This window comes from Oryctolagus cuniculus, chromosome 17 (genome assembly GCF_051225735.1).
Source record: "Oryctolagus cuniculus isolate XC-2025 breed Fujian yellow rabbit chromosome 17, ASM5122573v1, whole genome shotgun sequence".
NCBI lineage: Eukaryota > Metazoa > Chordata > Mammalia > Lagomorpha > Leporidae > Oryctolagus > Oryctolagus cuniculus.
Genome location: NC_142883.1, coordinates 35484563 through 35508584, shown reverse-complemented (window position 1 = coordinate 35508584; position 24022 = coordinate 35484563). Strand labels below are relative to the sequence as shown.

Here is a 24022-nt window from a genome sequence, read left to right as displayed (position 1 = left end):
GAGAGACAGAGAGAAATGCCTTCCTTTGCCATTGGTTCACCCTCCAATGGCCACTGCAGCTGGCGCACTGCGCTGATCTGAAGCCAGGAGCCAGGTGCTTCTCCTGGTCTCCCATGGGGTACAAGACCCAAGGACTTGGGCCATCCTCCACTGCACTCCCAGGCCATAGCAGAAAGCTGGCCTGGAAGAGGGGCAACCAGGACAGAATCTGGCGCCCCAACAGGGACTAGAACCTGGGATGCCGGCGCCGCAGGCGGAAGATTAGCCTATTGAGCCACGGCGCCGGCCCCAACAAGTAATACTTAAAAGAACAAAATCAGGATGTATAAAACACAAATATGCTATTAAAAATTTAGTAGTAAAATCCAAAAGAATCAACCAAGAGGCCAGCACTGTGGCACAGTAAAATAAGCTGCTGCCTAGGATGACAGTGTCTAATGTAGAATGCTGGTTTGAGTCCTGGGTGCTGTACTTCCAATCCAGCTCCCTGCGAATGTGACTGGGAAAAGAGCAGAAGATGGCCCAAGTATTTGGGTCCCCACCACCCATATGGGAGACCCAGATGAAGTTCTGAGCTCCTGGAATCAGCCTGCACCAGCCCTGGGTACTGTACCATCTGGCAAAGGAACCAACAGAAGATTTCTCTCTCTCTCTCTCTCTCTGTGCCTTTCAAAAGAATAAATAAATAAATCTTAATAAAAGAAAGCCACCCAAAACAAGAGAAAGAACTGCCCTAGGAAAGGGGAAACAGAGAGGAGGGGAGTAAGGGCTGTTACTAGCCTTAACAAATCCTGAAGAACTATTTTAACTCCATTAAACAGTGTTCATGGGAAACTCTGATAATGACAAAATGAGACATAAATATCTTTTTATTAAGATACTATGATCATGGGCCGGTGCTGTGGTGCAGTGGGATAAAGCCTTGGCCTGCAGAGCTAACATCCCATATGGGTGCTGGTTGGGAGCTTTGGCTACTCCACTTCTGATCCAGCTCCCTGTGAATGTACCTGCAGGTCTCCTGCACCCACAGGAGATCTGGAAGAAGCTCCTGGCTCTTGGCTTCAACCTGGCCCAGCCTCAGTTGTTGCAGCCATTTGGGGAGAACCAGAGGATGGAAACTGAAGCTCTCTTTTCTTTTCCTTTTCTTTTTTTAAAGTCTTCAGATTTTTTTTTTTTTTTTAAGATTTATTTATTTACTTGAGAGGTAGAGTTACATGACAGGGATAGAGTCAGACCTCTGTTTCTGTCTCTACTCCTCTCTGTAACTCTGTCTTTCAAATAAATAAAACAAATCTTAAAAAAAAAAAAAAAAAAGCTGGGGCTGGGAAGAGAGTAGGAGGAGGGATGAGAAAGGGCACAAAGGAACCACTGGACATGCTTGTTTTCTTGACTGGAGTGATAGTTTCCTGGGTGTGTGTAGATGTCCAAATATCCAATTGTACCCTGGCTGTACATACAAGTGACTGCCAATTAAACCTTAAAATGGAATAAAGAAGCCACATGGCTCAGTAGCTAACAACAACAACAACAACAAAAGATACTATGACTATCCACACCTATGCCAATTTTTGTAGTAAGCTTTAATCTAACATCATATATGCACTTGTTAAAAATACTTTGCTTGCTTTCTTTGAAAGAGAGAGCAAGAGAGAGGGAGAAACAGAGAGAGATCTTACATCAGCTGGTTCACTTTCCAAATGGTCACAACAAGCATGGTTGGACTAGGCTGAAGCTAGGAGCCTGGAACTCCATCCTGGTCTCCCACGTGGATGGCACAAAGACAGGTGCTTGGACCATCATTTGTTGCTTCCCAGTCACACCAGCAGGGAGGCAGATCAGAAGCAAAGCAGCTGGGACTCAAACCTGCACTCTGATATGGGATGCTGGCGTTACAAGTAGCAGCTCAATTCGCAGTTCCACTACACTGGCCCCTATTCATGCATTTTAGTAAGTAAATAAAGGTAGACCTAGAAAAAACAGAGAGCAATTTATATAGTAAGGTACCTGACAAGTGTAGAAAAGGCCAGCAGCATACAAAATGAAAGTGAAACAAAGCGAACCCCAGCTGGTGTAGCAGGAGGACGGCTGGTCATCAACTGGAGTAACTGTTCAGCTTCTTCCTCAGTCGGTCTGGAAAGGAATACATTATTAGGCTTCACTTTTTTAGGTAGGGATAAGAAAGCATGAACTTCCCATCAGTTTTACTTTTCAGATGAAAATTTTTAATTTTACAATGATACCTCACTAGTTACAAAATCTTTGCCTTCTTAAGTTGTTCAAATCAAAAGCAATGGGGCCAGTGTTGTGGTGCAGCAGTAAGGCACAGCTTACAATGCCAGCATTCCATAGTGGAGTGTGGTTCAAGCCCTGGCTGCTCTACTTCTGATCTAGCTCCTTGCTAAAGCACCTAGGAAAGCAGCAGAGGATGGCCCAAATGCTTGGGCCCCTGCCACTCACAGAGAGAACTAGATGGAGTTCTGGGCTCTGGTTTCAGCCTGGTCTAGCCCTACCTATTACAGCCAGCAGATGGAAGCTATCTTTCTCTATCTCTCTCTATGTGTCTGTCCCTCACTCTTTCTCTGTCACTTTGCCTTACAAATAAATAAAATGAATCATCAAAAAAGAAAAAAGTGTCGAGAAATTGCAACTGCAGGGTTAATCCTCAGACACAAATATAGGCAATCCTCATTTTGCCCAGTAGTGTTGGACCATAAAAATGACCAAGCAAGCTGAAACCATACAACATGATTTTAATAATGAAGGGTACAAACTACAATTATTTTCTGACCTTTAAAATTGTCAAAACACTCTAAACTCTGTCAGTTATAATGCATGGAGATATGGAAAACAACAATAAAACTAATAATTATACGACACTCTGTAATTGAAAACATTACAAACAGTGGGAATTAGAATGTTTTATTCCTTTGTAAAATCCTCATTGAAGAGTGGCTTGAATAGCCATTGCCTTTTTCATTTCATAATTTATAATACACACTAACCATCCTCTCTGTGCCTTGGTGAATTGTCATACCCCTTCTAAGTTTGGGTCACCTCCCAAGAATTTATCCGTTATACTTTTACTCATGAAATAGCAGATAGCTCTTTTAATGTGAAATTTCTGCCAGTATCACACCGTCTAGGATACTATCATTCTTTTGTCACAATCACTTTTCCCATGACTGTAATCAAGTCTGTCTTCACTAAGTTCTTCTGGCTATCTATCTAGTCTCTCACATGGTGGCAGTGTCAACATTCTCAGTCATTTCTTCAGTTTATGTTTGATTTAAGTGCCACTTTTGGCTTGTTGCTACATTCATATTGCACAATTTCTTTGTTCCATTATCTGTTATAAATGATCTCATAGATCATTCACTACAGTCATGCAGGACTGAGGTAAAATCATAGGTATCGTCATACTATCATTAGAAGTGGATAAATTTCTCTGGCCCCTCTCATATTTACATAATTCTATTTATAATCAGACTAAAATAGATTAATTAATCCTTGTTGGGAATGATTGACTTTTTATTCTTGACATAGGCCAGCTCATGACTTTTTATTCTTGACATAGGCCAGCTCACTATCTTAGTCAAATAAAAAACCCAAATGTTCTGAATAAAAGGCCCTGGGCTCACTTTCTTTAGATTAGAAACAAGAAAGTAAAATGACAAGAAGGTAAAATATCAAATTATTGAATACTTGAGTCCAGCGATCCCCATCAAAGCACAGTACAGACGTAAGAGCGCACTGGCTTTCACCACATGCTCTTCTTTCAGTCCTGAATACACAGACACATTGGGCTCCATGTCCACATCAGCTTCTTCCACAATGCGGGTACTTCTTACTGTGGGAAGAATGCCCATCAGCTCCAGAAGCAGCTGCCTTCTCATCTGCCAAAGGACAGAACTACTGGTCTCTTTCTTTCTCTGCAAGAAATGGAAATCACAAATGGAAGAGAGCACGGAGCATTAAAGAAGCTCATGCAGCTAATGCACACTTTCAGAGGCAGCAAGCGATGACTCGAGTCGTTAGGTCCCTGACACCCATGTCAAAATCCACCCACATGGATTGAGTTCCTGGTTCTAGAATTTAGCCCTCCACCCACTGTGGGCATCTGAAGAGTGAACCAGCATAAAGGAGATCTCTGCCTCTCAGATAAACGAAAGCATCTAAAGTTTTAAAACAAATATAAATTTAAAAAGCAACCTCAAACAGAGCTCCCCATTTTAAAGATTTATTTACTTATTAATTTGAAAGGCAGAGTTACAGAGAGAGGGAGCAGAGAGACATCTTCCATCTGCTGGTTCACTCCCCAAAAGGGCACAATGGCCAGAGCTGGGGCAGACTGAAGCCAAGAGTCAGCAGCTTCTTCCAGGTCTCCCATGTGGGTGGCAGGGTCCCAAACAGTTGAGCCATCCTCTACTGCTTTCCCAGGCACAACAGCAGGGAGCTGGATCAGCATCAGAGCAGCCGGGTCTTCAACCAGCACACATATGGGATGTCAGCATCACAGGCAGCACCTTTATCCACTACGCCACAACATCGCCCCCAGAGAGCTCTCCATTTAAACACCTGACGTTGACCCATTTGAAGAGGCTGCCTTAACTGCAAAATCCCATCTGAGCCAATAAAATAGCCTCCAAATCCATGGGTTTGAAGAATGTTCTATTCATTCTTATTTGGATCATTTGCAAAGACTAAATGAATAGCAACTTGAATTGCATAATATTTAAATCATTCTTTCAAAAACGCAATGTAGTTTAGCAGAAAGTACTCAGAATTTGAAGATAAAAGACCTTAAATATCAACCTTAAGCTTTACTATCAGATGATCAGGGACTTTTCAGTAATGTAGTCAACCTCTCTGACCTCCAATTTCCTTAGTGACAAGGAAATTAATACTTTATTAATATTTACCCTATAGAGCTCTTATAATTCAGCATTTCCAAATTCATAAACCCCACAAGTCCTTAGGAAAGGATAACGTCTTAGTTATCTCTTACTCTGCAGAGCCTAACACTGTATCTGACATGTAGCAGGCACTAAATGTTAAGCAGACTAATAAAAGAAGCAAAGAAAACAAATATGAAAGCAAGTCAAAACTATAGGGAGCTGTGGCCGGCACTGTGGCATAGTGGGTTAAGCTGTCACCTGCAGTGACAGCATCTCATGTGGGCGCTGGTTCGAGTCCCAGCTGTTGCACTTTCAATCCAGTTCCCTGCTAACGCGCCTGGGAAAGCAGCGGAGGATGGCCCAAGACCTTGGATCTCTGCACCCACATTGGAGACTCAGAAGGAGCTGCTGGCTCCTGCCTTCGATTGGCCCAGCTCCAGATGTTGCGGTCACTTGGGGAGTGAACCAGCAGATGGAACATCTCTCTCTCTCTCTCTTTCTGCCTCTACCTCTCTGCAACTTTGCCTTTCAAACAAATAAATAAATCTTTAAAAAAAAAAAAAAAAGACGAAAACTATAGAGAGCTAGGCAAATATTAGCTGTTTATTATTCTTAGAGGGTTTCTAAGCAAAGTATCATAAACCAGCTTGAATAATAACATTAAATTCAAAGGAGAAAGCTTATTGCATACAAAGGACAATTGCTGCAACGTATATACATAGCCAGTAAAAGGTTGAAGAGATAAACCAGATGTGGTACATACAAGGGTACTTCAAAGAGTCTGTGGAAAAACGGAATTAAATTATAAGGCATTTGGCCTGCAGTTTAGACGTCCATGTCCCACAGCAAAGTTAAATAGGGTTCAGTGCCCACCTCCTCCTGACTCCAGCTGCCTTCTAATACAGACCCTGGGAGACAGTGGTAATGGCTCAAGTAATTGGGTTTGTAACACCTGTGTGGAAGCCCTTTTGCCCCAGCCTAGCCCCAGCTGTTGTAGACATCTGGGGATTAAACTACTGGATGGGAACTCTCTTTTTCCTTCTCTCTCTGCCTCTCAAATAAAAGAAAAAATATTTAATAAAATATAATTTTTTGGTGTAAAAAATTTTAAATCTATGCAGTTATTTCATAACATGTATTTTTGTGACCTTTCAAGACTATTCATATTCATGAATTTAAAATATTTCTTGCACCAAAATAAACTTACCTTCTAAATTTTTATTTATTTGAAAGGCAAAGAAACAGAAAAGAGGGAGTTCCCATCCTCTGGTTCAGTCTCCAAATACAGGCAACGGCCAGGTTTTGGCCTCGCTAAAGCCAGGGACCCAATCGCTTGAGCCATCACCACTGCCTCTCATTAGCAGGAAGATGGCGTCAGAGCTGGAGTTGTGTATCAAACCAAGGTAATCCAATACGAGATGCAGGCATCGTAACTGCTGGCTAAATGCCTATCCCTAAACTTTTCTTCCAATTCCATTTTCCATGAAATATTAGAAGTGCCCTCATACATATAATGGAACTTTATACACCCTTAAAAAGGATAGAAGTTTTGATAATTGCTACAACATGGAAAAATCTGAAAATATTCCAGACACAAAATGACAAATAGTCTATGATTATACTCATATGACGTACCAAAATCGGTATAATCTAGAGACTGAGAGTAGAACAGGGATTACCAGAGGTACGGGGAAGAGAGCTATAAGCAGTTTATTATTTAATGGGTACAGACTTTCAGTATGGAATGATTAAAATGCTCTGGAAATGAATAGTAGTGATGGTTATACAACACTATGAATACAGTCAACGTTGTCACTGAATTGTACACTTACGAATGATGAAATGGTAAATATTTGTTTTGTACATTTTATAATAAAATATATTATGTATATATATGTACACACATCATATATATGTTAAAATTACAGAACAACTTATTCTGAAAATCTAATGCAGCAGTCTTGTGCAACTTAGAACATGAGAGTTCCCTAAAACTCTTCCAGAGGGTCCAGAAAGGCAAAAACATTTCCTTAATGATCTAGTTGTTTGTCATTTTTCTCCCATTCTCTCACAAGTGTACAGTGTACTTTTCCAAAGACTTCTATAAACTAGGCTTGATGAGATGTGGAAAACTCTAAATAATGCCATTCTTCTCACTAAACTTTTTTGGTTTTGGAAAATATAGTTACTTTCCACTAAAAATATGTTATATTAAAAAAGAAAGTTATGTTCATATTTAATAAGATTATTCTTCTTATGTGAATTAAGTATTTCCAATATTTCAGTTTCAATCTCCAATACAGCAAATTTCAATATCTAAAAACCATATAAACAAAAGTTCTTTCATACCTTAGAGATTTTTAAAAATGTAAAGAAGTCCCAGAAACTAAGTTTGAGAACTACTATCACATCATTTTAAAGAAATTTTGCCCTCATAGTAATCATCAAAATATCCTGATCTTCTGCCTCTACAAATTCTTAACCCTCACCTGCTGTCCATTTCGGATAAAAGTTCCAAACCAAGTCCGGACTTTCGCATTTGTTCCAAGAAGCAAACCACTAACAAAACAAACCAAGTCACTCACTCCATCTTCACATGCTTCGTTTTTAGTATGATCCAATGTCAAAGCCACTCCAAGACCTGGCAAGTGACATTCTTCTACCTAACACAACCAAGAAAACAAATTAAACTCAAGGTCATACAACAAAAGATGAGGAAGAAATTCAGAGGAAGAAATCTCACAAACATTAAAAACTCAAGAGGAAGATAACTCCCCCAGAATATAATTCAAATTCCCAACACCTACAAGATTCCAAAGGCATCTGGAGAAAAATTCTTCATCCTGATAAAAAGGCCTTTGTCTCTTAAAAACAGCAGGTTTCTTACCACCATGCCGCGGACCTTGAGAGCCTGAGAAGGATTCATTTTACATAAGAAGCGTAAGGCATCTGTCCTGCGCCTTCCTCCGAGACTTTCTTCATCTTGTCGTTCTCCATTTTTGATCAGGCCTCTACAAACTAAATATGTAAGAGTCCCTATTACTTTAAGTTTCATAAGTAAGATGTTAGAAACCATTTTTTTCAGCCTTTAAGAATCAATAATTTATGAATATCAGACACTAAAGGAAAGATCAGGGAACATGAAAGCACAGCAATAGAAATGGTCAAAATGATGCAAAGAATTAACAGAGATTCAAAACACAAAGAGAAACCCATGGGGTAGTACCGTACTGTCAAACTTACTTGCAACTACAGTTGTACAAAGAAGAAAAGGGAATGGTAGGCAAAAATTAACTTGAAGAAATGTTTTCATGAATCTAGAAGTTCAATGAACCTCAAGCAGGACAAATACAAACAGAATGTCATACAAAGACACACCACATAAAAGAGAAAATCTCAAAAGTAACCACAGGAAAAAAGATAATAAACAAACAGAAGTAACCAGAGGAGAAAAACATTATGAAGGAACAAAGACAAAAAACACAAGACAATAGAATACTATCTTTTTTAAAAGTTTATTTATTTATTTTTAAAGATTTATTTATTTGAAAGAGCTACAGAGAAGGAGAAAGAGAGATAGAGATCTTCCATCCACTGGTTCACTCCCCAGTGGCCACAACCACCAGCACTGGCTCAGGCCAAACCAGGAGCTGGGAGCATCATCCAAGTCTCCCACGTGGGTGTCAGGGGCCCAAATACTTAGGCTGTCTTCCTCTGCCTTTTCTAGGCCGTAAGCAGGGTGTTGGATCAGAAGCATGCAGCCAGGACATGAACTGGTGGTGCTCATATGGGATTGCCAGCAGCTTTAACCGCTACACCACCAGTCTTTATTTATTTATTTAAAAGGCAGAACAACAGGGGGACAAGGAGAAATTTTCTATCCATTGATTCACTCCCCAAATGCCCACCATAGCCAGGGCTGAGTCATGCTGAAGTCAGGAGCACGGAACTCCACCCAGGGATCCCAAGTAAGGGCAGCAACCCAAGTACTGAGCCATCACCTGCTGCCTCCCAGGTGTACATTAGCAGAAAGCTGGATGCGAAGCGGAGACAGAACTGAATCCCAGGTACTCCAATACGGGATGCAGTATTCCAAGTGGCAACTTAACCCGATGCACCACAACACTCATCCCAGAAGATCTTTCAACACCTTTAAGAAACTGTCAACCTACAACTTTAAGCCCAATGAAAATATCTTATACAAATGAAAGCAAAATGAAGAGTTCTTCTAAACCAAAGAAATCTGTGAAAACTTATTGCCAACAAATCTGCACTACAAGAAATGAAGGAAGCAGCTTAAGCTAAGGGGAAATAACACAGAAGGAAATGTGAAACTACACAAAGGAATGATGTACACACAAAAAAGTAACTACTACTGGGGCCGGCGTGTGGCATAGCGGGTAAAGGTGCCACCTGTGATGCCAGCATCCCATGTGGGCAATGATTTGTGTCTTGGCTGCTCCACTTCCAATCCAGTTACTTGCTAATGGTCCAGGGAAAACAGAAGATGACCCAAGTGCTTGGGCCACTGCACCAACATGGAAGACTCAAAAGTTCCTGGCTCCTGGCTTCAGTCTGGCCTGCTCTGAATAATACGGCCATTTGGGGAGTGAACCAGCAGGTGGAAGCTTTTTCTCTCCCTCTCTGTTTCTCCCTCTCTCTCTAACTCTACCTTTCAAATAAATAAATAAATCGTAAAAAAAAAAAAAAAAAGAGAGAGAGAGAGAAAGAAAAGTAAATACTAGTGTAGCCAAACACTAATCATAAGAAAGATGACATGGCTATATTATTATCAGATAAATCTGGCTTCAAAAGAAGGAACATTATCAGAAAAATAGAGTATTTCAGAATGAAGGAAAAAGGCTAACTTAATCAAAACAAACAATTCTAAATGCACACGGATCCAATAATAGAACTTCAAAGCACATGAAGCAAAAACCAACAACACTGAAAGGAGAAACAGCTAAATCCACTACTAAGTTTTCAGATGTCAAAAATCCTCTTTCAGGAACTGATAAAACAAGCTGACAGTTTACAAAGAGTTTCACATATCATGTGATATTCAAAAAATCTCCAGAAATATAAGAGAGGGAGCAGACTGTGGCACAGCAAGCTAAGCTGCCAGTTGGGACAACTGCATCCCATACAGGCGTACCTGGGATACAGTTCTGCCTACGCTTCCAGGACCCAGGAGACAGAAGATGATGATCCAAGTACTTGGGTTCCAGCCACCCATGTTGCAGACCCAGACAGTCCCTAGCTCCTGGCACCAGCCTGACCCAGCCCTGGCTATCGCAGGCTTTTAGGGGATGAACCAGCAGATGGAAGATCCCTCTCTCTCTGCCTCTAATCCCCCTCTGTCACCATCTTTCAAATAAATAATCATTAAATATATATATATATGTATATATAAATAAAATGTTATAATATACCCATTTTACAAATGAGAATTAAATATTTTGATTGAGATCACAGAATGTGTGGTAAAAGCCAGGAATTATGACCCTAGACCTAGTATTTTTCTTCTTAGCTCACAATTCACAAATTACCTTGCTTAACATATGCTTTTATTTTTATATCACTCAGACCCAGAAGCTTGCAATAGACATAGAAATTTTTAGATGATTCTTTTCAACTTCTATCCTATGCTTTTCTGCAAACTGACAGCGAAATAAAGTTAAAAACCCAGAGTCTGAATGCTGTTATTTCTTACTACCTATACCTCAAACTACTCTCTGAGTGTTTCACAAATGTCTATACCCCATTTGCTCCCAGACAATGAGAGTTAAATCTTCTACTTCCTTGGTATTTTTTACTGTCATATTATAGCACTGATGACTAAAGGCAAAAAAGTACTTTGTTCATACATACTCTCTAAAATTATCAAAGCCAATATAATTCTGAAATCTCTAAACTCAAAATTCTATAGTGAATGCTCACTGATAAACTTTCTCTTTATTTGAAAGGCACACTTACAGGGAGATGGAGAGAGGGGGAGAGAGAGACACACACAGAGAGACACCTTCCATCTGCTCCCTAAATGGCCACTATGGTTAGGGATGGGCCAGACGGAAGCCAGGACCCAGGAAGTTCTTCCAGGTCTCCCACTTGGGAGCAGCAGGCTGAGAACTTGAGCCATCTTCTGCTGCTTTCCGAGATGCATTAGCAGGGAGCTCAACAGGAAAAGGAGCAGCTGGGACTCAAACCAGCACCCATATGGGATACTGGCATCACAGGAAGCAGCTTTAAATGGGGTTGGCACCGTGGCATAGCAGGCAAAGCTGCTGCCTGCAGTACAGGCATCTCATATGGATGCCGGTTTGAGTTCTGGCTGCTCCACTTCTGATCCAGCTCTCTGCAATGGCCTGGGAAAGCAGCAAAAGATGGCCCAAGTCCTTGGGCCCCTGCACCTACGTGGGAGACCCAGAAGAAGCTCCTGGCTTTGGATCGGCACAGCTCCAGACGTAATGGCCATCTGGGGAGTGAACCAGCAGATGGAAGACTCTCTCTCTCTCTCTGCCTCTGCTTCTCTGTAACTCTGCCTTTCAAATAAATAAATAAATATTTTTTTAAAAAAACTGCACGTTATGTCACAACACTGGCCCCAATGATAAACTTTCAAAAAATAAAAATCTGATGGAGCAGGCACTGAATCTACCAGTTAAGACACTTGCAGGGCTGGCCCTGTGGTGTAGCAGGTAAAGCTGCCACCTGCAGTGCCAGCATCCCATGAGTGCCAGTTCAAGTCACAGCTTATGATCCAGCTTATGATCCACTTCTGATCCAGCTCTCTGCTATGGCCTGGGAAAGCAATAGAAGATGGCCCAAGTCCTCGGGCCCCTGCACCCACGTGGGAGACCTGGAAAAGGCTCCTGGCTTTGGACCAGCAGAGCTCCGGCCACTGCAGCCAAATGGGGAGTGAACCAGCGGACAGATAACCTCTCTCTGTCTCTCTGCCTCTCCTTCTCTCTCTGTGTAATTCTTTCAAAAGAATAAATAAATCTTAAAAAGAAAAAAAAAGATACTTGCATCAGAATACCTGTGTTCAACTTGTGGCTCTAGCTCCTCTCCATCTTTCTGCTAATGCAGACACTGGGAAGCAGTGGTGATGGCTCAAGTGTTTGGCTCTCTGCCACCTACATAAGGTAGCTGGACTGAGTCTCTGGACTCCAGCTTCAGGCTGGCCCAGTCCTGACCATTGCAGCCATTTGCAGAGTTAACCAGCAGATGGGAGAGCTCTATATATTTCTCTCTCATGCTCTTTTTCTTTCTGTATCCCTCTGCCTCTCAAATGAATATACACAGTTTTTTAAAAGATTTTATTTATATGAAAGGCAAAGTTAGAGAGAGAGACAGAGAGACAGAGAGACAGAGACAGAGAGAGAGATCTTGCATTCACTGTTTCATGCCCCAAATGGCTACAACAGTAAGGGTTGGGTCAGGCTGAAGCCAGTAGCCATGAGCTTCTTCCAGGTCTCCCACCTGGGTGGCAGGGGCGCAAGTACTTGGACCATCTTCTGCTGCTTTCCCAGGTGCATTAGCAAGGAGCTGGATCAGAAGAGGAGCAGCTGGGTCTCGAACTGACACCCATGTGGGATGTCTGCATTGCAGGCAGCAACTTTATCTGCTATGCCACAAAGCCGGTTCCCAATTTAAAACAACAACAACAACAACAACAACATAAAATCTCCTAAATGTTTCTTGTTAGCTCCAACCAATAAGTCCTGGACATGTCCAAGTTAATCTCTTCAATATCCCACTTTTAAATTATAATTACCTTCATTAAAACTATCAGGAACATTGGCCACCAAAAGACATAAGAACCAGGCACCATTTCTAACATGTAGCAAGGCCTCAGCTACATCCACTATGGGAAGTAAGGAAGGGAGTTCTATAAGAAAATAAAGTCAAGGTTATTATTAAAGAGATCATTATATTTTACATTTAAAGTCTGACAATTCACAAATATCATCGAAAAGCAATTAAAGTTCTTTCTTTTCATATAGAGTTGAGCTTCTAATAAGATAATCATTAGCAACATATATCTAACAACTTCTGAACTGGACATTACAACATGGAACATTGCACAAAGTTTTACTAAACAATGCTTTTCTAAAGAATTATTTTCATGAACACTTTCTTTGCCTTTTTATGTCCTTCTCCTTTTATTTTTATCATATGTAAGAATCTGGAACATATAAAAATGCAAAAGAATAAAATTATCTCTATCTCATCAAAGTTAATAATATACTGTATTTTAATCCCTCCCATGGATATTGTTTTTGTTTTAATTTCTAAGAAAATTGGGGCCGGCGCCACAGCTCACTATGTTAATCTTCTGCCTGCGGCGCCAGTACCCCAGGTTCTAGTCCATGTTGGGGTGCCGGATTCTGTCCCGGTTGCTCCTCTTCCAGTCCAGCTCTTTGCTGTGGCCCAGGAAGGCAGTGGAGGATGGCCCAAGTGCTTGGGCCCTGCACCCACATGGGAGACCAGGAGGAAGCACCTGGCTCCGCCGCAGCACGCCGGCCGTGGCGGCCATTTGGGGGGTGAACCAATGGAAGGAAGACCTTTCTCTCTGTTTCTCTCTCTCACTGTCTAACTCTGCCTGTCAAAAAAATAAAAGATAGAAAGAAAATTGGGATTACATTCTACTTACTATTTTCTCCTTTAATTTTTTTCATTTAACATACTGGAGAAAGTTTCCAAAATTATTAATGGGCATTAAAATCACCAAATCAAATATATCATTTTTGTATCTTTATAATATACCATACTCTGGCAATAATGTAGTTTACTTAATAATTGTCCTGCTATGAATCATTTTTGCTTTAACTTTTAGGATACATTTTTATTAGAAGATTCTTAAAATAACACAACAGTCCAGGCTAAGAAGTTACACAGTATCATTTAAGAGGAAAATGTATTCACAATGTATCTTAGCACTTAATACAATACCTGCTTGTAAAATACAAAGTACATCTGCAGCTTCCTCCAAATATACTGGACTTTCAAAGAGCTCAGAAGACTTGAAAAAAAATTCTCCATTGGATTCAGATACCTAAAAAAAAAAAGACAGGAACTCTATTAAATTCAATATTGTGGCGCAGTGCATTAAGCCACTGCTAATGACACCTATATCCCATATCAGAGTGCACTGCAAGTCCTGGTTGCTCCATTTCCAATCCAGCTTTCTGCTAACACAGCAGGAAAGGCAACAGTTGATAGCCCACGTACTTAGGTGCTTCCCAAATGGAAGACTCAAATGGAGTTCTAAGTTCCTGGCTTTGGCCTCGCCTAGCCCCAGCTGTTGTGGACATTTGAGACATGAACCAGTGGATGGAAGATCTCTCCATCTTTCTGTCTGTCTCTCCCTCTCTATACATATATATCATTAAAAACAATAATAATTGTTATAATTTGGGTAATGAATGAAAGTGCTTACTATTTTTGTAATTAGTTGTTGAGATCACACACCATGTCTCTTAATATTTCACTACTATACTACAGCACAATATACAGTACTTCATCAATTTCAACCAATTTAACCACAATTAGCACTCACATTAATTACTTTTCAGACCCAACAGTATTGGTCTCAAGAATAAATTTCTATTTAAATGTTTGGAGACAACTGGAATTAAAGGATAAAGCAAGACAAAGAAATGAAATAGGAATGCTACCTACATAAAACATCACTTAACAAAAGCCAAAAAATACAAAATTTACACATTATAACAAAGGCAAATTCCTGTTCAATTCTAAAAGATTTGTGTAGAAAACAGAGTAAAGCTCACATCAACAAAAACACCCACTATATTTTTTAAAATTTCACGCAATAGTTTTGTCACCATATTTCCCATATGCTGAGGGACACAAAGTTGAAAAAACCTGAAAACCTCCTAAACACGAAAGTCAGTTCTTTTATTATAGTCATCAAGTGAGGTATTAAAAAAAACACTCTACCAGTGTTCTTAACACCTATTAGGGTACAAGAACAATGCAGTCAATCACCCTACTTCTTTTTTTTTTTTTTTTTGGACAGGCAGAGTGGACAATGAGAGAGACACAGAAAGGTCTTCCCTTTTTTTTGCCGTTGGTTCATCCTCCAGTGGCCACCGCGCTGCAGCCGGCACACCGCGCTGTTCCAATGGCAGGAGCCAGGTACTTATCCTGGTCTCCCATGGGGTGCAAGGCCCAAGCACCTGGGCCATCCTCCACTGCACTCCCGGGCCACAGCAGAGAGCTGGCCTGGAAGAGAGGCAACCGGGACAGAATCCGGCGCCCCGACCGGGACTAGAACCCGGTGTGCCGGCACCACAAGGCGGAGGATTAGCCTAGTGAGCCACGGCGCCGGCCACTCTTCTTCTAATTCAGCTTTGATACTTCCTAGTCACTGTTATGTATGAAGTAATGGAGGCTCATCCATTGTCTAAATGAATCATTTAGGTTTTCAGTTAAAATTCACTATAAATTAGATCCTATAAAAGTATTATCAACTTTGGTTAATTTGTACAAATCTTGAGATAAATTCCTTTATAATGTCAAGATGGGGCCCGTATTGTGGCACAGCAGATTAAGCTACTGCCTGCAATGCTGACATCCCGTATGGATGCTGGATCAAGTCCTGGCTGCTATAACTTGCAATTCAGCTCCCTCCTAATGCACCTGGGAAAGCAGCAGAAGATGGCCCAATGGCTTGGGCCCTTGCATTCATGTGGGAGACCCAGATGGAGCTCCAGGCTCTGGCTTCAGCCAGGTTTAGCCCCAGCCATTGCAGCCATTTGGGGTGCAAAGCAGCAGATGGAAGATATCTCTCTCTCTCTAACGCTGCCTTTCAAATAAGCAAAATAAAATCTTTAAAATAAATAAAAGTCAAGAAGACCCTATATAGGAGCAGATGTTGTGTTGCAGAGGGTTAAGCTGCCTTGGAACACCCACTTCTTAGAGCAGAGTGCCTGGGACCAAGTCCTGCCTCTGCTTGGGATCCAGCTTCTGCTAATGTACCTGAGAGGCAGTAAATGATGGCTCAAGTGCTTCAGTCCCTTCTATCCACAGGGAAGACCAGATGAAGTCCACAGCTCCTGGCCCAGGCCCAAATGTTGTGGGCATATGAACAGTGAACCAGCAGATAGATGACAGAGCATGTTCTCTATCTTTTTTTTTTTTTTTTGTCTCTCTCTCATTCATTTCAAACTGATGAAAAATAAGTTCAGGGGCTGGCACTGTAGCATGGTGGATAAGGGCACCATCTGCAGTGTTAGCATCCCAGATGGGCACCGGTTCAAGTCCCGGCTGCTCCCTTCTGATCCAGCTCTCTGCCATGGCCATGCGAAAGCAGTAGAAGATGGCCCAAGTCCTTGGGCCCCTGCACCTGCATGGGAGACCTGGCTCCTGGCTTCAGATCGGCGCAGCTCTGGCCGTTGCGGCCATCTGGAGAGTGAACCAGCAGATGAAAGACCTCTCGCTCGCTCTCTCTCTGCCTCTCCTCAATCTGTGTAACTCTGACTTTCAAATAAATAAATAAATCTTTAAAAAAGAAATACAAGTAGGAAAGGACACAGCCTGCCTGCCTTGTTGCCCTGTTCTTCACAACCTTTCTATATGTAGATATCAAAGCATAAATACTTTGAGTTGTGCTCAAAATAAATCACCTTGTTCATGATTGCCAACAGTTCGCTAAGCACGAGACGCAATCGCCGAGGTGAATCGCTGTGTTCAAACTCTAATGTCAGTCCATGCTGAAGCTGGGAAACCAGGATGCTCTCTCCACTGCCTCCTCCAAGTTTATGCCTAATGAAGCACAAACACATAAAACAACACGTATGAGAACACTTGTGTGGAAGTAATGCATAAAAATTATCTTTTATTAAAATAACCAACAAAAGAACATAAAAATTTTAAATACCTTCTATGACTTCTGATTATTATTTAGCTTACCTATCATCTCAGGGATTCACAACCTACATACATAAAGACTCCATCACAACTGATAGTAAACAATCACTTCCCTTAAAACTAGTGGGTTACTCTTGGATTCATTATGGAGGAGTTTGGGGGAGAATGACATAACATCTACCCAGAACCTTTGTGAACCAGCAAAAGTTTAAAAAGCTGGGAGCCGGCTCTTTGGCACAGCGGATAAAGCCACTGCCTGCAGTGCTGGAATCCCATAAGGCCGCTTCTTTTTTGTTTGTTTGTTTGTTTGTTTTTTGACAGGCAGAGTGGACAGTGAGAGAGAGAGACAGAGAGAAAGGTCTTCCTTTGCCGTTGGTTCACCCTCCAATGGCCGCCGCGGCCAGCACGCTGCGGCCGGCACACCGCGCTGATCCGATGGCAGGAGCCAGGTGCTTCTCCTGGTCTCCCATGGGGTGCAGGGCCCAAGTACCTGGGCCATCCTCCACTGCACTCCCTGGCCACAGCAGAGGGCTGGCCTGGAAGAGGAGCAACCGGGACAGAATCCGGCACCCCGACTGGGACTAGAACCTGGTGTGCCGGCGCCACAAGGCGGAGGATTAGCCTATTGAGCCGTGGCGCCGGCCCCCATCTGCTTCTGATCCAGCTCTCTGCTATGGCCTGGGAAAGCAGTAGAAGACAGCCCAAGTCCTCAGGCCCCTGCACCCACATGGGAAGACTCGGAGGAAGCTCCTGGCTCCTGGCTTCAGATTGGCACAGCTCCGGCCATTATGGCCATTTGGGGAGTGAACCAGTGGATGGAAGATCTACCTCTCTCTCTCTCTCTCTCTGCCTCTCCCTTTCTTTCTGTGTAACTCTGACTTTCAAATAAATAAATAAATCTTTTTAAAAAAAAGTTTAAAAAGCTGCCCAAATGATTCTAATACATCCTGTAATACATCCCTGTAATCTAGAGGGAGTTACCCTAAACACTTCCCACAAAGTAACTGGCCACATCAGTTTAGCCGGACAACAGAATAAGGCCAAACTTCTACACGATATTTTTAAAGACCCTAGGATTTTAACTACAAATAGAAAAGACCTAAGTAGAATAGTCTCTGAAGTTTACATTCTCATTCTGTTTTCTGGAGGAGCTCTCTAAGCTCTGAGAAACCACCGATGCCCTATTCCTCAGCCAATCTAAGTACATCCTGATCTGCCCGGTTCATAACGGAACGTTACCTAAGCTGCTGCTCCTTGCTGGCATCCTGCTCTAAAGCGTGGAAGTCCACCGAGAGCAACGCAACGATGGAGTTGACGGCTTCCACTCCGGACAGAAGGCGGAGGATGAGCTTTTTATCTTGAGCCCAGCTCTGGCTCTGGTCAGCAGGAGCACAAAGCGCCATCCGTACCAAACAGGGCAGGAGAAGTCTTAGTTCCGGATCACTTAAAGACGCCAGGCGCACCACATCCACCTTCTGCATTGCCTCGAAAGCGAAAGGGCTGACAAACTGAAGGCTTGCACACTCAGTCATCATCACTGTGGATCCTAGTGACAAAAAGAGAGAGAGTTGGGGTAGAACGTCCACGTGGTGTGAACGCCTTCTTTTGAAAAACCCTGGGAATGTGGTACACTTGTCACAGGCCCCTCAACTGGCAACGTTCCGGACACCAATAAAGACAAGGCTTTTTCTGTCTGCCTCTCTTCCTACTGCCACCTGGGAAATAAGAAAATAGAGAATTTTAATGCCTCTTCTAGCCTTTTCCACAGAACACGAAGTCTGGTGAGATACAGGAACAGGCCCAAAGTACTACAACTAGTTAGTGGCAAAATCCAAGGCTCAGCCGTCATCGACCAAATCCCTGTTCGAGCCCTCTCTAAAACCGCTGCACTAGTCCCCCCAGCGCCCCAAAAGCTAAGCGAGCGGCCACAGCTAAGGCGGCTCCTCTTGCCCCACCCGCCTGGTTTCACAGCCTCTCCGACATGGGTAAGGAGCTGCGGCTTCTCTCCCCGTCCTCCCCCAGTGCAAACGCTGGAGAATCACCTCGCTGGCTACAAGCCACGGCACATCCCGGCTCTAAGGGCTACTCTTCCCTACACCCCCTGCGTTATGGGTTAAAAAGCACACGTGTAGGTGCAAGGAGCTGTGCCACGGGGAAAGACGAGCGCCACTCGGGCAGCTGCCTGTCCTCAGGAGTCATCAAAAAAAAAAAAAAAAAAAGCAACAGTTAGCCAGAGCCATCCCCTCTTAAGACCGACCGACTGGCAGCACCGTGGGTGCGAGGCGTGGGCAGCCACGCTGATTTGCTCTGAAGCAGGAGGAGCTGGTCTTTGAACAGAGGGCTGGGCTGCCGGGGCAGAGGCGCCAAGACCGGTCCTGCCCCGGACAGAACCAGAAGCCAGTCCCTCGGGCTGAGAGAAGTCTAGCCGGTCGCCGACAAAGACCGGGGAACGCGCTGAGGCCTGAGAAGCGGACGCTTCATACCTGAAGATCTACCCTCCAAGCCTCACGGGACCCCACTGGGATTCTGCGTCCTACAGGCGGCCGCGGCAGAAATCGAGAGCGCGGTCCGAAGTTGGGCCTAGGCGGTAATCCGAATCCCCACACCCTAGCTGTGCCCGACTCGATCTGGGCACCAAGCGCTCAGACGCCGGGACCGACCGGGCGGTGGGCAAGACGGGGGCAGGACGGGAACACCGCACCAGGGCAGAACCCAGACTGGAGGAAGGGAAAAGCCGAGGAGACTTTTTCAACCTGCACCCAGCTCCTTCATTCATCCCCAGCGTCTGGCTCCCGTCGGCCACCGTACTGGACTGAAAGGAAGAGTAGCTGCAAGAGGAAACCCAGAGCCGACGGCGCCAGGGCGCCGGTGCGCGTGCGCGTGCGCGTGCGCGGCCCCGCCCCTTCCTCCGCCCGCGCTGTTCCCTGCCCAGGTTCGGCTCCGACGGTTTGGGCTAAGGATTCTATCGTTTTTCCAGAGCTGTGTCCTTTTAGACAAGCTACTAAGCCCCCTCGGAGCTTCAGGAACTTCATCACAGGATTATCGAGGCATTCAGAACACACAACGCGTGTGTAAGAGATGTTAATGTTGTCCCCACTATTGTTTGACCGGAACACTACATAACCAGTCTGCACGCTTCTTTAAATCTTCCCCTAGTAGGTCCTCTCAGCACCAGAATTCCAGAATCCCAGGATGTGGCGGAGAATTTAAAAAGAAATCTAATCTCAAGTCTCTCGATGTCCCACCAGCGCCGTCCGAAGTCAGACCTCTTCCTCTCAGCGTCCTTAACTTAGGGTCCATAGATTCGTAGGATGTGGTTTCAGGAATTCCCTGGAATCTGTTCAAAATTATGAGTATCTGGTACTTCTGGAAAGAGAGCCCAAACCTCTTCAAGGTCTAAAATACATGCTGTTTCTTCTACCTAGTTAAATCAACATGTGTTTGGGACCTTCTATTTACCAAGTATCAATGCTAAATAATACTTTACAGTTTGCAAGGCTTTAACAGATGAATAATCTCTTTTAAAATAAGGTCTGGCTTTCAAAATAGATCAGCAGAGGAAGAAAAGCACTAATGTGCGTTTCAGTGTTTCTGACTTTGTTTCCACCTGACAAATCATTAAAATAACGTTTGTCAATGAAATAATTTTGATAATAGTTATATAGACTCAGACTATATATAGAATAATTATATAGACCCTGCACCATTGGTCTGTAAGCTATCAAGTGTACTGCTTCCTCTCATGATGACTTTTTTTTTTTTTTTTTAAAGAAAAGGGGAATTTATTTGAAAGAGAGAAAAAGAGGGAGAGACAGATTTTCCATTCGCTGGTTCACACCCCAAATGGCCAAGACAGCTGGGGCCAGGCCAGGTCAAAGCCAGGAGCCAAGAGCTTCATCCAGATCTCCATGTGGGTGCAGGAGCCCAAGAACCTGGACCATCTTCCACTGCTTTCCCAGGTGCATTAGCAGAGAGCTGGCTGAGAAATGGAGCTGCTAGGACTTGAAACAACATTCAGAGCAGCTGCCGAAGTCACAAGCAACAGCTTAACCCATTAGGCCACACCACCAACCCCCCTTAACTACTATCAAATCAATTTTTAAAACTTTTATTTATTTTCATTTTATTTTAAAGGCAGAGAGACAGAAAGAGAAAATCATCTGTTAGTGCATTCCCCAAATGCCCACCAACAGCTGGGACTGGTTCAGGCTGAAGCCAGGAGCCAGGAACTCAGTCCAGGTTTCCCTCGTAGGTGGCAGGGACCCATCGACTTGAATGTCATCTGTTGCCACCCAGGGTGCACATAAACAGAAAGCTAGATCAGGAGCAGAGGAGCCAGGACTTGAACCAAGCATCCCAAGCAGCAACCTCTGTGCCAAATGCCCGCCACAATTTTTAGAAAGACTGTGCAGCCCTAATGTTTAAATTAGGCAGATTCTCTTCTCAAGTGGCAAATAATCCTACAAATTAATTGTCCTTATATCACATTTGATTGTCAAAGGACTGTAATATAATTACTACTTTTGTGATTAAAAATGTTTGAAAAGCATGCAGCCAGAGAAAAAGTTTGAGAAAATAATCTCATTTTAAGGCCAATATGATATTGAAGCCCATTACCATTTCTAGCCACAAAAAATTATTTTTCACTAATTCTCTGATAACTTTTTCACATTTTAACATGCCCCAAATTGGGGCATCTTATAATGGGTTCATTTTCTATGTGGCACATGAACCACTGATGTCTTAAGTATTAGTGCCGGCCGGCGCCGCGGCTCACTAGGCTAATCCTCCGCCTAGCGGCGCCGGCACACCGGGTTCTAGTCCCGGTCGGGGCGCCGGATTCTGTCCCGGTTGCCCCTCTTCCAGGCCAGCCCTCTGCTGTGGCCAGGGAGTGCAGTGGAGGATGGCCCAGGTGCTTGGGCCCTGCACCCCATGGGAGACCAGGAAAAGCACCTGGCTCCTGGCTCCTGCCATCGGATCAGCGCGGTGCGCCGGCCGCAGCGCGCCGGCCGCGGCGGCCATTGGAGGGTGAACCAACGGCAAAAGGAAGACCTTTCTCTCTGTCTCTCTCTCTCACTGTCCACTCTGCCTGTCAAAAAAAAAAAAAAAAAAAAAAAAGTATTAGTGCCTTGGATTTGATGAAAAATGTTGAATAGTTCCTACATTTTAAGTCAAAAGAGAACATTCCTTCCTGGATAAACATTCTCCTGACTGTTTACTTCAATTCATTCTTTTCCACCTTAACCATTTTTCAATCACATTGGAGGAAGAAAAGAGAAAAACACAATTAGAATATTTACTACGAGTCAAGTATACTAATTATACTGCCACCAATCATGAATGAACACAGCTACTAAAGCACTGGCCTGCTTTGAAGTAAAGTTCCATTTCCCTAGGGTGCAACTCAAAAGAGAGACTTTCATGGTCTATCTTCGCTCTAGACGGAACTCTTATCCTGGCGTGGCAACTTTCGTCAGTTGGAACTGCGTTTCTCAGATTTTTCTCCCTAGTCGAGGATCTTGTCCCCCAGCATTCTTCCTGTCCAGAATGCCTTTCAATCTCTTTACGTAATACACTCCTCTGTGTCCTGTAATTCTCAGGTCCAGCATTACCTTGCTAAGGAGCCTATCCCTAAGAAACCACCCACCCTCCACTAGATTTATCTATATCCCCCTGGTTTGCTCCAATCACACCCTGTCCTTCCTTCAGGCAAACTACTGTGTAGCCACACTGTAATCATTCAGACTTCGCTGTTTCTCCCACTACAAAATACTTGGAGAACAGGGACCATATCCTCTTTCCCCAGCACAGTATAACTGTACCTAATGTCTGTTGAATTGATAGAAGCACAAAAATACCATGAAGCCTTATTAAAACAACCTGCTGAGTCGTCACTGCAGAGCTATCAGCTTATCAGTGCTGTCAAAACAGTAATGAGACTGATTTCAGGCACTATTTCTTGCTATGCATCGCACTGTTCTATCACTTTAAAAGGACTTACCCAACTAATTATAGTTATACAGTATGTTTCTCACTAGATGAGGGCTTAAGATGAGAGATTTACATCTCATAATTAGTAAATAATAAGTATTTTATTGTACAAATGTTTTAGTGAAAATATACCAGCTTCTGAAGTTTTAGGTAAAGCCAAGTAATTTTTTTAATGTACTTATTTATTTATTTGAAAGGCAGACAGAGTGACAAAGAAGGGAAGGGAGAGATTTTCCATCCACAGTTGGGCCATGCTGAAGCCAGGAGCCAACAAATTCTATCTGGGTCTCTCCTATTGGTGGCAACGATTCAGCCATCATCTGCTGCTTCCCAGGCACATCAGCAGGGAGCTGTATTGGAAGCGTAGTAGTAGCCAGGATGCAAACCAGCGCTTGAACAAGGGTCGTAGATGACCTAAAGGGCAGCCCCGCCCACTAGGCCACAATGCTCTCCCCTGTTAGTTTCTGAGACCTACCTTAAAACTTGGGAAAGTGCCCACTTTCACTCTCTTAGGAACATTTTTTTCCCCCAGCATTTCTGAAATCCTATCTAAGTTGTTGTCAGAACCTAGGACATAATTCAATTATCCCCTTTGAATCAGCTGTCTCCTGTTCAAATTCCATCATAAGCATATTATTTCAGGGCTGGCGCTGTGGCTCAGCGGGTTAACACCCTGGCCTGAAACGCCGGCATCCCATATGGGCGCCGGTTCGAGACCCGGGTGCTCCACTTCCTATCCAGCTTTCTGCTATAGCCTGGGAAAGCAGTAGAAGATGGCCCAAGTCCTTGGGGCCCTGCACCTGCGTGGGAGACCTGGAAGAAGCTCCTGGCTTCGGATCAGCGCAGCTCTGGACATTGGGGCCAACTGGGGAATGAATCATCAGATGGAAGACCTCTCTCTCGCTCTCTCTCTCTGCCTCTCCTTCTCTGTGTAACTCTTTCAAATAAATAAACCTTTTTTAAAAAGCATATTATTTCACATTTTAGAGCTTGAAGATCCTTCAGATAATTTTTAATTGGGGTGTACGGGGACACAAGAGAGGTAAACCTAAATGAGGACTAAATACTTCAGATTTTCTCAATTCTTACTCCTGCTAGAAACTCATTTAAAAGTCATTTTTGTTACTTTTCAGTACCTATTTTGTAATTTAATTTCTTCGAAAGGCAGGCAACAATCTTCCATCCAGTGTTTACTCCACAAATACCTGCCAGCTGGGGCTGGGCCAGGCCAGAGCCAGAAG

At 43.3% G+C, this 24022-nt stretch overlaps 1 protein-coding gene across 2 annotated transcripts in view; it reads right to left on the bottom strand.

Moving 5' to 3' along the window:
* INTS2 (integrator complex subunit 2) overlaps positions 1 to 19698 on the bottom strand; it is a 64744-nt gene extending 45046 nt beyond the window's left edge. The window contains exons 1-9 of one of the 2 annotated variants that reach the window (XM_008271192.5): positions 19544 to 19698; positions 18030 to 18336; positions 16547 to 16685; positions 13851 to 13953; positions 12673 to 12786; positions 7783 to 7913; positions 7385 to 7558; positions 3703 to 3929; positions 2005 to 2130 (exon numbers count right to left, since the gene is read on the bottom strand). In XM_008271192.5, the coding sequence (XP_008269414.2) occupies positions 2005 to 2130; positions 3703 to 3929; positions 7385 to 7558; positions 7783 to 7913; positions 12673 to 12786; positions 13851 to 13953; positions 16547 to 16685; positions 18030 to 18336; positions 19544 to 19562 (1340 nt within the window). In that variant the 5' untranslated portion in view covers positions 19563 to 19698. Of the gene's footprint in view, positions 1 to 2004; positions 2131 to 3702; positions 3930 to 7384; positions 7559 to 7782; positions 7914 to 12672; positions 12787 to 13850; positions 13954 to 16546; positions 16686 to 18029; positions 18337 to 19273 lie in introns of both variants that reach the window. The other variant, XM_051824719.3, reaches the window with a different exon arrangement.
* Positions 19699 to 24022: the final 4324 nt, after the last annotated feature.